Raw genomic sequence first — 13,636 nt, 5'->3', positions numbered from 1 at the left:
TTATTTAGTAACTCTGAACCAAACAAGTTATTTCAAATAAAAGTTTCAATTGACTCATATTATTTCTGTCATGAAAGGGATAGTTCACTCAAAAATGAAAACAGTCTACTATTTACGAGTTCTTTGTGTTAAATAGACACATTAGTATTTTTTTTCTAGAATGGAAGTCAATGGCTACAGCTTTTCAGCTTTCTTTAAAATAATTTAAATTTTAAATGTAAATAATATGTATACTTTTTTTGTTTGTTTGTTTTACTAAAAATGTTTAATACTGTAGTTTTTTAACAATTTAAATGCTAAACAGTTTAAAAGTCACCTAAATAATGTTTAATATGTTTAGAATTGTACCGCTATGTTGGGACAGATCCACACCGCCGCTAGATGGCACCACTAACTCGGTTAGTTCTCTCGAGTCCAAAGAATATAATGTTCTCTGTAATTTACTGAATCTTTGTTCCACTCAAATAAAACACTAGTCATTCAACAGTTTGAACTGTAAAAATATTAAGTCCAGTTTAATTGAGCAGCCTAACATGTTTTAACATTCCACCCTGAAGAAGAAATAGAGACACCCCCAAAGAGCATAGAGAATCACTAAGAGGCGACACTCTAGTGCGATTTGGGAAACAGCCACTAGATGCCGCTTGTGTCATGCGGCGGCCATTTTGGAATAAAAAATTCCAATAGAACAACAGCATATTAAAAGTCTGTAAAATAAACTATTAAAAGTGCTGATGATTGTCATAGTAAGTGCTGTTTTGTCGTCTTTCAGGTTGTATCTTAGCTTTATTGTGCTTTTTAAATAAATAAATAAAAAACAAAGCAGCTGCTTGTCATCACAACAGCAATGAGATCCAATGGACAGCCGATCACTTTCACTCCAGAATGGCGGAACGCATGGCTGTTGCTGGGCGCTGCTGTTGCAATGGAACGGAATGTGGTCATAGACTGATAAACTGGTAAAACTCCATTCAGAGAAAGTAAATTAGGTCATTAAAAAATGTACATCACTAAGAAAACAGTCAAAAAGGTCTGTTTATTATATTGTAACAATTGTATATTGTATTATATTGTTTTGATTCTAGTTCAAAGACTACGGTTTTAGTTTAGATCGAACTTATTTTTTATGATTAAGCCAACGTTAACAAATTGTTGGAATAATTATCCAAACTATCTGAAGCTATCAGATGATGCAGTCACAAGAAAACTCTGAGTTAGAGAAGTCTGACATTTTTTATATTGTAGCAAACTGTAGTAATTATTGGGTTTGGCGGGTTTGTTCACAAATTGTGACATGAATCACTCCTCTGGTAGCTGGTATGAACCAAACACCTTCTGGTTGCAAGCCATTATTTGTAACCACTAAACCACTCCACCCTACAGCGCAATAGTTCCCCAAAACGCCTGTACATTGTCAATACTCCTAAACTTTTCTTAGGAGGCACTAAACACTATTCCTTAAGTGGCAAGAAACAAAACAAGAGACTCAATGAAAGGCAGAGCAAAATAAGCCCTTTTTTCATCTGTACAGAAGCGCCTTACAACGGATTTTACAAGGCATTTTCCTGCGTGACTCATATCTCCCACAGCATTCCCATAACCCTTTTCATATGAAAATACTCAAACAATAGATCTGTAAACCCTTAGTGCCACAGTTTCCCTCTGAGGGTCTTAAAGGTTATTCAGTGGGGATGTGAACAAAACATGCTAGTATGAAAATCTATATAAATATAATTTTTATTTTGTGTTTCTCTGGATTTATGATTTATTGGTGTGTTCCCACATGAAATAAAATACACTACAGTGCTTTTGAAATATACCATGTTAAGGTGAATTATGCTGTATATATCTACTTTCTATATTTATATTATTATAATAATGTTAAATTATTTAAAACTCTTTGTTATTGAATGCTACAGTGTGCTGTAGTACTAACTATAGAATACAAATGTAGTATGTTTCAGTTTTTACTACAGTAAACTGGGATGTATTGTAGTTTAATTTAATAGTTGTAGAAAATCTACAATAATGGGTGATTTGTTAGTTATTAGTATAGTGGATGTGTTATCAAAGCAACTATTGAAATACTCCAATAGATTTTTATTCCAGTACTTTACTACAATGCGATTTCAAAAACACCATAGTATTTACTATAGATTACTACTATAGTGTTTAAATGTGGGTTTGAGTAAAATATTTTTCTACTGAACTACTGAAACTACTGAAGATATTTCAGTCAAATTAAAAATTGTTAAAAATGTTTTCAAACATGTTTATTTTCACATTTAGACAACACAATACCATTGTTTTAATTTACATGCTATGAAAGCAATTGTGGGGTAAAAAGTGATTTTAAATTTTGACTTTCTCCTTAATAATATCATATCAGAAAAATATTCTTTGTAATAATAATAATAATAATAATAATAATAATAATAATCATATTTCCTTATATTTATATAATGCATTTCTGGACACCCAAATCACTACATTTTTGTGGGAATCTCTTCATCAGATGCCGGGGTTAACCCCCTCTTCTTTTTCGATGGGCACCCTGGGTATTTTAATGACCACAGAGGATTTAACGTCTCATTTGAAAGATGCCACTCACATAGCAGTATAGGGTCTCCATCAATATACTGGGGTATTAGGACCCAAAGAAACCGCAGGTTGAGCACCCCCGGCTAGCATCACTAACACCACTTCTGGCAACAACATAGCTTTCCCATGTGGTCTCCCATCCATGTACTGACAGGGTGGCGGGCGCAGCCCTGCTTATCTTTCAGTGGGCGATTATGTGAGAGTTGCAGAGAGCTAGCTGCCGGCTGAAATCATATTAGCAGCCAATGACTATCAAAGCACAACATTTTTCACTGTCAATTAAATAGTGCTAATGTTGTTTTGAAGTCAAATTTACTGTATATTTGATTTCAAACTGAATATTGAAAGTAGTGTGGTAAACAAAATAAATGGACTGAGTCAAAACAAAGTCTCTTTAAGGCAAGTCATTTCACTCGGCGGCCTTTTGGGCAGTATGCTTGTGCATTCTGTCTGAATAAGGGAAACATCAAATTTTCCAAAACTGCTTGCCAGACTTTTGATTGAATTCCATATTATGAATCACCAATAATTTAAACAACAACCGTGCATTTAGTTTCATTTATAAATGTACAAATCACACAAAATCTGCAGAAACACAGGTCTGGTCCAAGACCCTCCCCCGAAGTATTGTCAGTCTATATAGATCGATGATTGGCTCTTGTACTAGAAGGTGAGGCTTTATTAACCATATTGACAGTTAAACTTTTCACCATTTAAAAAGATGCCAGTGACATGTCTTGTGCATTTTGGTCACAAGTTGTCACTGTTCAAAACTAAACAAATGTGCAAAATAAATCCAAATTCACCTCTATAGAATAACTAGGGCTGGGTGGACAAACAGTTTAATATTGAATCATAAAAAAATGTATATCAATAACAATGATAAGCTCTGAACTTTTTTTTTACAGTATATTAATCTATGAGCCAATCACACAGCAGAAAAATGCAACAATGGGAATCTAGGATAGGCATGCGACGATAATCGTTTTCAAGGTATACCGTGGTTTGGAAAAGTCAAGGTTTTGAAACCGCCAACATTTTCTGATATACCGTTCCTAAGGTATGTGTAAGATTTTTTTTTACTCTTTTAGGACAACAGTATTTCCAGCGGGAAAAAAAAATGGCATTTTAAATTGTAAAGAAATCTGTGTTTTTGAAACTAATAAAAAGAGCAGACATGAATAATTCATTTTAATTATTTAGTCTGACATGTTTACTTTTCCAAAATGTTGAAATGTTTCTAAAATAAAATATATTGTGTTCAAAGGGAAAAACACATTTTAGTTTTTTTATCCAGGCAATTAAAACGAATACACAGTATTTTCAGTGATCACAATACAGTGAAACTGTGATATATTTACCCAAGGTTATTATACCGTCAGAATCATACACCGGCCCAAGCCTACTCTAGAAGTGTGTTAATATTAGAGATGTGCCGAATTTTCAGCCACTGAACATTTATCAGCTGAAAATATGTTATGCCATTGCCACTTAATGGACCCTCTATTTTTTGTGGCTTCAGTCATTGTTGGGGTACTCTTAAATCTGGAAGCATTATCAACTTATATGGAAATATATATTGTGTTATAGCTACGTAAAAAAAACATATGCTGTATAAGTTGGCGGTTCATTCCGCTGTGGCGACCCCAGATTAATAAAGAGACTAAGCTGAAAAGAAAATGAATGAATATATTATTATCATTCAATATCAACCAGGCCTGAGAATAACCCTGATTTTCAATCATAACAAATGAAAGCATTTCTTAATCTGACCAACTGCCATTTTCTGAAGGAGAAAATGCTCTAAAGGACAAAATGTTAATTTGAAATTTTATATCACAACTTTATATAATAATACAGCAATATTAACAGTTTACTCTAACATAACTCCTTAATTCAGAGACACAGAGAATTTTAACAGGTGTTTTCCTAGCGGTGTGTTCTGAATGTATGTCTGTTCAGTTTAATAACATACACTGCATACAGCTCACAAGTAACGTCAACTAAATGGAAATACACTAAACTTACAGTCTAATACAAGGCTTAAACATTGTTTTACATTAGACTACAACACGCTAACCCATTTAAAATGACACCATTAGTCCACATTGAACACTGTTATAAACATAAACACCGATAATCGTAGCGACTCCCAACCAAAACAACTCCACGCCCTCTTTTACGATAATACACTGATTTGCATAACATGGAGCAGTTGGTGGAGGTCTGATACAACATAAATGCAACCTTAAAGTCACGTCTAATTCAGTCTGACAACAATTTATAGAGGATTACAGCCTCGACCGAAGCATGCGGACACAGTTAAGTGCATTAAATGGCATCGCGTTGCACTTTATAAGCTGTAAACTTTGTGCTCAGAAAGTACCAGCACAGCAATGCAGCTATTCCGACATGACTGCGTTTACAGGAGCCAAAACAATCGATAAAGTACTCGTACTTACGGATATGTGCGCATCTGATACGAGTATTTAGGATAGGAAACGACCTCAAGTTGCTCTTCGGGCTGTAAAGTTACAGTGATCCGTCAGGAAGTCAATGCAGGCCTGTCAGTTGCTTCTCGGGCTGCTCGAGGAGGAGAGATCGGCCACAGGCAGAAGCAGCTCATCCGCCGAGCAACCGATGAGCAAACGTCACTGAGCGCGCGCGCCAAAACTATTTAAAAATAACGCGGGATTTTTTCAGATTTTATTTTCTTATTTTTGTGGGTTTTAAGTTGTTAATTGAAAAAAACGTGCATTTACAAAAAAACTAAATGTACTCAAGTAAACTTATCTTGTTAGCAAAATTTCAGATGTAGTAATGTGAAAAAGCATCGTTTTTATACACTTTAGGGGAATATCCATGAAGGTTGTTGATGATTGAAATATTTCATACTATACTAATATATAATATTAATATATAATATATCAATATAATATAGCCTAGGGGAGAGCAGGGTAAGTTGGCACACTTTATATACTTTCTAACTTTTACTGAGCATCACAATGTAATAAATGTCATCCCAAATGAAAGAAGGAACTCTTGGGCACATATTTTGCATTTATTACATTTTCATATCTTTTCTCATTACAGAGCTGTAGACTGTTGGGAATGTGCACTTGTGACAATTTGCCCCATCGGCAGGTAAGTTGTTACACAGGTGTGTCCAAACTCTGTCCTGGAGGGCCGGTGTCCTGCAGATTTTAGCTCCATCTTGCCTCAACACACCTGCAAGGATGATTGTAGAAAGCCGTTATAGCTTGATTAGCTAGCCCAGGTGTGTCTGATTGGTGTTGGAGCTAAACTTTGCAGGACTCTGGCCATCCAGGACCGAGTTTGGAAATGCCTGCTAATAACAACAAAACTAATTGTGATCATTGATTTTAATTGTTAAATTCAAAACAAAACTTGAAATATGAACAATCATGCCTAGAGGATTTTGAAAAAAAAAATTGCAATAAATACACATTACATCAGCGACGCAGTGGCACAGTAGTGCTGTCACCTCACGGCAAGCAATTCGCTGTGTTGAGCCTCGGCTGGGTCAGTTGGCATTTCTGTGTGTTCGTGTAGGTTTCCTCCGGATGCTCCGGTTTCCCCCACAGTCCAAAGACGTACGGTTGAATTGGGTAGGCTAAAATTGTCTGTAGTGTATGTGTGTGAATGAGTGTGTATGGATGCTTCCTAGAGATGGGTTGCAGCTAGAAGGGCATCCGCTGCGTAAAACATGTGCTGGATAAGTTGGCGGTTTATTCCGCTGTGGCGACCCCAGATTAATAAAGAAAATGAATGAATGACACATTGAATCAAAACATATTAACTGGCCAGACAACTTTACTTTGAGTTTTAAACTCAACTGTCTGTTTAACCTTTAAACAAATTGGGACCTGGGACCTGGCAGGGCAGAGTTGGTGCTAGGGCCTGGCAGGGCAGGGTTCTTCTAAATAGGGTGATCTGAAACTCGGTTTCCAGAAATAATTTCTGTTGTAAGGTTGAAACCCAGCAACCCTAAAGTCAGCCTGAATGTTCAGGGGGGATTGCGGAGGATGAGCAATTGCCACAATCTCAAATACTTTCCTACTGTAATTTCAGCCTTTCCTTCCTTAAGTCACATGTGACGACTTGCCCCAAAGTCAATGAGACAACTTGCCCAAACTGACATTTGTGCTAATGTTTACTAAATGTCAAGGTTAGCTCAATGTAGCATGTCAGCAAACGTATTAAAATACATGTTACAATACTGTCTCATCTATTTTGTGCAAAGTAATAATTTTTCACATCGATACCTAACAATGTTGTACTGAATAAAAATTATAGTGATTTGTTTTTACTTTTTAGGTAAAAAAAAAATAAGTGTTAACCTAATCTTGAACACATGAGAACACTATGAGAGGAGTCACAAAGTGGTATTTGATTTTTAAGATACTGTAGCACATCTAGTGTTAAAGATATTAACAGTGTGACAACTTAACCGTGTGACAACTTTCCCCTGCTCTCCTCTACTATTCATTTGTTAACATTCTCTACAAAATGTTTGCTTTAAATATGCAAATCAGCCATTATTTAAATATGAATTCATACATTCATGAATATGCACACATTTGTATACAATTCTAGCATAAAAATCTGAACACTGGATGAAGTCAGATTGAATTTTTTTTTACTTTTTTTGACATATCAAAAGATTTATTTATTTATAATTATTATTATTTTTACAACAGGGGATTTTGGAAATCTGTTTTTAACATGTTTTTTTTATTACACAAATTAAGTACGAACGTCTCTGTAAATCCCTTAAAATACAGATATGAACAAAACATATTTAGATTTTTCTTATTTTGAGAAAACAGCCTTTAAATATATGTAACTGAAATCTAGACACAAACTGAAAAAGAAAAACTTAAACAGTGTGTTATGAGCATTTCATATAATGGGCCTCTTGAAAGTGAAGAAAATAATCTATAATATCCAATCAACCATTTTAAAGCCTTGGCCTCCCATCAGGACTTTCCACAGAGTTATTCTATAGTGCTTTTTGATTTACGAATGAAATAAGGTTTGGGGAGAACACTAGAATAATACATGAAAGTCTAAATCCAAAGGGAACACATGGTGAATTAGCCTTCTAGGTTGGCCTAAATATTGACGTCACAGCTTTACAGCTTAAAAAAAAACTATTAATCTCACCAAAGCTTTTTCGACCTTGTTGAAGTGAATAGAAATAGACAGAACAGAAAAGAGACATTCAGGATGAAGCCTGACTTTTAATATTACCTGCTCTAAGAAACATGGTGTTGACTAAAAGCAGGGACTCAGCTGGAAAAATCTCATAGAAGACATCCTGTATTTTAAAAATGAAATTCTGCCTTCTGTCAGGATAAAGAAGTGATGATTTTTTTATTGAGTTTTAATCTTCGGACAGATGATTTCAAGGGTACTAGGTGAAAATGTAATGCAACATAACTAGCAATAGCCTTCACCTGTATGCATGTGTACTGCATATATATATAGTAAAGCCAGAAATTATTCATACCCCAAAAGCAAATTCTGCCTTTATGTTTCTTTTATTCAACCATCAAGTTTGTTTCTGTCAGCAAATGACACCGGCTTTTTAAAAAAAATAATAGGATGATGTACAAAATTCATCATTGTAGAAAAAAAATTTTTAACCTTTGAACAAAAACTGACATGTCTAAAAGTATTTATACCCCTCTCAATAATCAGTAGAAAACCCTTTATTGGCTATTACAGCAATCAAACACTTCATATAATTGCTCAGCTGCTTTTCACATGTCTCCACTGGTATTTTTACCCATTCATCTTTGGCGATGAGCTCCAACTCTTTCAGGTTGTAAGGTTTACTAGCGATAACCCTGATCTTTAGCTCTACAAATTCTCAATTGGATTTAGGTCAGGACTTTGGCTGGGCCACTGCAAAAAGTTAATGTTTTTGTGTCCTAATCATTTCTTCACCACTTTTGCTGTGTGTTTTGGGTCGTTGTCTTGCTGAAATGTCCACTGATGCCCAATGCCAAGTTTCTCTGCAGGCGGCCTGTTGTTGAGATGAATAATTGTTGTTGTATGAATAATTTCAGGCTTATATATTTATATATCTATATATATGAAACAAACATGTTTAATTACACTGCACCTGTTTTTTGAAACATAAATTACATTCTTTTCAACCATTACAGAAACATATGGAGTGAAACTGACTTCATAGATGATCTGGATATAAACATGACCTTCAAGCACATATAGAGTTCACAGTATTTTCATTTACAGTAACAGTATTTTTTATGTTGCAGGAATGCATCAAATTAACCACCACCTTCAGTGTTTAACGTTGCACATAAGGCAGTTTCAAGCTGTCTAACTGACTAACTTTCAGCCTGCTGCACTGATCGCCTACATAAACAAGTTTTGTAAGGTCTCGTAGCAAGTTCGGGTTGGAACTGATAAAAAAAAGAAAAAAAAGTATAATCAATAAAATTAACATTCATGCAGATGAGCCACAAGATGAGAAATAAAATGAGAAATAAAGTGGTATCAAATTCACACACACACACACACACACACACACACACACACACGCACGCACGCACACACGCACGCACACACACACACACACACACACACACACACACACACAAACACACACACACACAAATTAAACTGAAAGGAGATTATTTCGTGTTTCCAGTATTTAATTATAATAAGTTAACATAAACGATTAAATTAGCGTAAACAAACTGCCTCACCTAAATGAAATAAAGCTGGACATTGTGCATATAAGCAAATAAACAGATGTAAAGGTGCACTAAGTAATTGTTTGTGTATGCTGTGGCTTTATACTGATGTATATTGATTTGTTATTTGACATATACATTAGGAGACCACTTGATTCTGAAAACTATACTGACTGTTTATTTAAATGAAAATAGTGTAATTTTAATCATTCTTTTTTCGCATAAAATAACAAAAAACAATCATACTAAGACACACTAGCAGTTTTACCAGTGTTTTAACTTTAAAGGTGCAGTAGGTGATCTGCCTAAATGCTATACATTAGCATAATATCTTTGAAAATACAGTAACTCCCCTGCCTCACTTCAGTCAAAGAGCTTACAATGACCAAGAGGCGACACTCCATTGCAACATCAGCGCCCAGCAACAGCCCCTGATTCCGCCATTTTAGAGTAAAAGCGATCGGCTGTCCATTGGATCTTATTGCTGTCGTGATGAGGAGCAGCTGCTTTGTTTTCTTATCTTTTTATTTGAAAGGCGCATTAAAGCTAAGATACAATCTGAAAGATGACAATACAACACTTACCATAACAGTCATCAGCACTTTTAATAGTTTATTTAACAGACTTATAATATGCTGTTGTTCTATTGGTGTTTTCATTGCAAAATGGCCGCCGCGCCGTCTAGTGTCTGTTTCCTAAATTGCACTAGAGTGTGGCCTCTTGGTGATTCTATGCTCTTTGCCTCAGTAAAGCAGGCTAGGTGGAATAGCGCTATTTACTTGTGTTTTGTGGTTAAACTAAATAAAATCTACATTATCAATGCTGTAAAAGGTCCCTTATGAAGCTGAAAATAGTAACATCAATCGTTCACCTGATGATTTCAGTGGCTGAACAACACTTCTGTGCATATAACCCATTCATAAACAACACTGTCTACATCAGCTTGCGGGACTAAAATAGTTTTAAAACATAACATTACCTGTCTGAAAGAAGTACTTCAGCCATGGTGTCATCCTTCCTCCAGCGTGCAAAAGTAACTAAAATATTGATTCAGGATTTTAAAAGATTTGATTCAGCATTTGTTTTTACCGCTGTCACTCTTTCTCTCTCGTACTGTATGCACATGTCATGAACGTGGTACATGTGCACGTGCAAATGGCGGATCTTTGACAGACAGTTTGGGCTACTTATCAGAATTATGGGAATTATCGGCCTGACAAATTTTAATTGGATGAACATTTTTTTAATTTTATGCTTTACCCATAATATAAAAACACACATAAATACAATCATGTCATTTACTTTAATCATTACTATTGGAATGTTAAGAGACTTTCAACAAGGACAACATAAAATGTTTCTGAAGACAATCAACTACTGCACCTTTAAGATGAGTTAAAAATGTATGTTTGGTGGAATAACTTTGATTTTTGATGTTGATTTTTGCAACAAAAAAATTAAAACACTTGTAATTCTGACTGTAATTTCCTAAAAAAAAAAAAAAAAAAAGAACTAAACATGGAAATATTTTCATTTGAAATTTGGGAGAAATGTTCTCACGCCTTCATAGAATAAAACAAATATTAATATTTTAGATAAATATTAAAGTAAATGCAGAAAACTGAGAATTTTCATGTTGTCTCTTAATTTATTTCTATAGCTGTATACACATTGTGGAACTTTGTAACATCTATTGCAGTGTTTCTCAACTCTGAGGACCACCAGCACTGCATGTTTTGGATGTCTCCTTTATCCGTCACACCCATTACAGGTCTTTCAGTCTCTGCTGATGAGCTCATGATCTGAATCAGGTGTGTTTGTGAAGTAAACATGAAAAATGTGCAGTGCTGGTGGTCCTCCAGGAACGTGGTTGAGAAATACTGATCTATAGCATTTGGTTTGAAGGTAAACTGTATGTTATTTGAACAATAAATATAAGTTTATAAATAAATATATAAAAATTTTACCCATTTTAAAGATATGACTGGATATCACAAGCAATATTATTTTTTGTTTAATTATTAATTATAAAACAGTAAAATTAAGAAATAAATTAATTAGTACACCTTCAAGAGACGCTAACACCAGATTTTCTTATGCCTACTATATCTTGAACACTCCAATGACACAAACGAGAGTCAAAAACACATAACCTCGTACAAAAGTCTGATAAGTGTTTTTTTTTTTTTTACAGTTCGTTTGTCATAAACCCCAGAAGGCCTATACAAAACTCATCCAACTGTCTTTCTCCTTCCACTTCAAGTCTTTTTTAAAAATTTTTTTGCGTATGACAAGCGAAAAAGATAAGCACAGTTTGGTATCGAACGAGCCTGATGTGCGTCAAAAAAATGAAGAAAAAGTCAGCCGGATGGTCACAAATCCTCCAATAGAGTGCAAGATGAGAACGATCAGCAGTACACCGACCAGTAAATAAGGTTGAAAATTATATAAGCTCCGGGAAAGATCATTCTGGAGTATTTATCAATGGCGTGTGTGTTCTGCATGATGCGTAAGGCGCGGATGCCCTTCTTCTTGGTGTTGGTGGACTCACTGCTCACGGACAAGTGGACCACCATATGCTCCTGTTTCTCCGGTACTACCTCTTCGTGTACCATCGGAGCCTCTGTGTAACCAGCCAGACTGTTGGTGTCGGCCTCGCTGTAGGTCCCATCCAACATCATGGTCCTGGTGTGGGACATACCGCAGGTGCAGGGCAGAGACTGGAGAAATGAGGAGAAATTGTTAGTGTGGGCCAAAATATTGCATTAATTCAATTAGATGTAATAGGGAATTACATCCAGGAATAGAGAGAAGAGGGTGTTCAGATGCAAATTTGTTTCTATCAAAGGTTCAAGACACCCTCTTGATCAGTTAAGACAACGTTAGCACCTGTCAGCTTTAATTGTGGGGGGAAACTGGATCATTTTGAGATTTTGTCAGCTAATTTCATCTTTTGAGTTTAAAATCATTTTTGGTGTAGGATCAAAATCGATGACGTAGCACTCGTTTGCCTGTACAAAGATGACTTGTCAGTCTCTTATTATTATTCATAGCTGAGTTTTTTTATCCTATGAGAGGACGCTGCTTCTTAATTATTCAGACCTACCAAGCTGTGATACCTCATCCACGCATGGCAAGCAGTATTTAGCCATTCATGATTGGCTGTATGTGTTTGTTTCCATGATTCACATGGTTTGTAGCATGGCTTTCCCTGCGATGCTGTAAGGGCCGATACAGCAAAGCTTTTGGTTTGCAGCAAGCATTTTTGTCTGGAAAGCTGTACGAGAATTGGAGAATGGCGAACTTTGTCTTTTATCAGTCGAGTTTGTTACTATTCAGACACATTGCCTATCTCTGCTGCTGTGTTCGCTTATTTTTAAAATCCTCCAGATTACAGGCAGAGCTATTGGTTGGAATAAACAGGGTAAGAGACCTGCTGCACTGCTATCCACTGTGTCTGCATTCAGACCTGGGGATTGAGGAGGAGAGAATTCCTCTTCATATATCAGAATCAGAAAGAGCTATATTGCCAGGTACGTTTACACATACGAGGAACTTGTTTTTGTGACAGATCTTCTACAGTGCAACAGAATTACAGAGACAGGACAAAAAAACAGATAATAAATATATACTTCAAAATTAGAAGTAAGTGATGAAAGCAAATATACAAATTAACAAGTGCATGTGCAGGTATATTACTATATACAACGTTGTATGTGTAGCTATTATGCGCTAATTTGCATGTAAAGTGTGTTGTTAAATAAGTGTATATGTGTATAAAAATTGTATAGCAAGTACTGTAGTGATGTTGGTTCCACAATTATTATCATCAAGTGTTCATGAGATGGATTGCCTGAGGGAAGAAACTGTTTCTGTGTTGGGCTGTTCTATTGCGCAGTGCTCTGTAGTGTCGACTAGAATGTAAAAGCTCAAAGAGGCAGTGTGCTGGGTGTGAGCAGTCCAGAGTGATTTTGGCAACCCTCCTGCTCGCTCTGGATAAGTACAGTTCAGAGTAGAGAGGATTGTACCAATGATTCGCTCAGCAGTCCGAACTATTCGACATAGTCTTCGGAGGTCGGATTTGGTAGCTGAGCTAAACCAGACAGTTATTGCCGTGCAGATGACTGATTCAATGTAGCGTTTATATAAACATGATTATCTTTAAAATCATATAACAAATTGTATTTATGTGTATATGAAATTACGAAAAAAAAATGTAGAAGGACATTTGTTAACTTACTGTATATTTCTTTGCATTTTAACATTGTAAACTATAAAATCATGCG

At 35.6% G+C, this 13,636-nt stretch overlaps 2 protein-coding genes and 2 long non-coding RNA genes across 19 annotated transcripts in view; 2 read left to right on the top strand and 2 right to left on the bottom strand.

The window, feature by feature from the left end:
- syne3 (spectrin repeat containing, nuclear envelope family member 3) overlaps nucleotides 1-5,156 on the bottom strand; it is a 64,710-nt gene extending 59,554 nt beyond the window's left edge. The window contains exon 1 of one of the 2 annotated variants that reach the window (XR_015512386.1): nucleotides 5,064-5,140. The gene's annotated coding sequence lies outside the window, so the exon portion shown is untranslated. Of the gene's footprint in view, nucleotides 1-5,063 lie in introns of both variants that reach the window. The other variant, NM_001083014.2, reaches the window with a different exon arrangement.
- On the top strand, nucleotides 4,788-6,230 carry LOC141378537 (uncharacterized). The gene is made up of 3 exons (XR_015513227.1): nucleotides 4,788-4,922; nucleotides 5,695-5,745; nucleotides 6,175-6,230. It is a non-coding gene; the product is annotated as an uncharacterized LOC141378537 (long non-coding RNA).
- Nucleotides 6,231-7,848: 1,618 nt separating this feature from the next.
- Nucleotides 7,849-11,298, top strand: LOC147833042 (uncharacterized). The gene is made up of 3 exons (XR_015513228.1): nucleotides 7,849-10,753; nucleotides 10,921-11,121; nucleotides 11,162-11,298. It is a non-coding gene; the product is annotated as an uncharacterized LOC147833042 (long non-coding RNA).
- The window catches only part of gabrr2a (gamma-aminobutyric acid type A receptor subunit rho2a), a 65,803-nt gene continuing 62,738 nt past the window's right edge, over nucleotides 10,572-13,636 (bottom strand). For 8 of the 15 annotated variants that reach the window (XM_087289506.1, XM_087289508.1, XM_087289511.1 and 5 more), the window contains one exon: nucleotides 10,572-12,070. In XM_087289506.1, the coding sequence (XP_087145632.1) occupies nucleotides 11,759-12,070 (312 nt within the window). In that variant the 3' untranslated portion in view covers nucleotides 10,572-11,758. The remainder of the gene's footprint in view (nucleotides 12,071-13,636) is intronic. The other 7 variants (XR_015512768.1, XR_015512771.1, XR_015512767.1 and 4 more) reach the window with 2 other exon arrangements.

Source organism: Danio rerio, chromosome 17 (genome assembly GCF_052040795.2).
Source record: "Danio rerio strain M-AB ecotype USA chromosome 17, GRCz13ab, whole genome shotgun sequence".
NCBI lineage: Eukaryota > Metazoa > Chordata > Actinopteri > Cypriniformes > Danionidae > Danio > Danio rerio.
The sequence above is the reverse complement of the archived record's forward strand: the minus strand, read 5'-3'. Positions and strand labels throughout refer to the sequence as shown.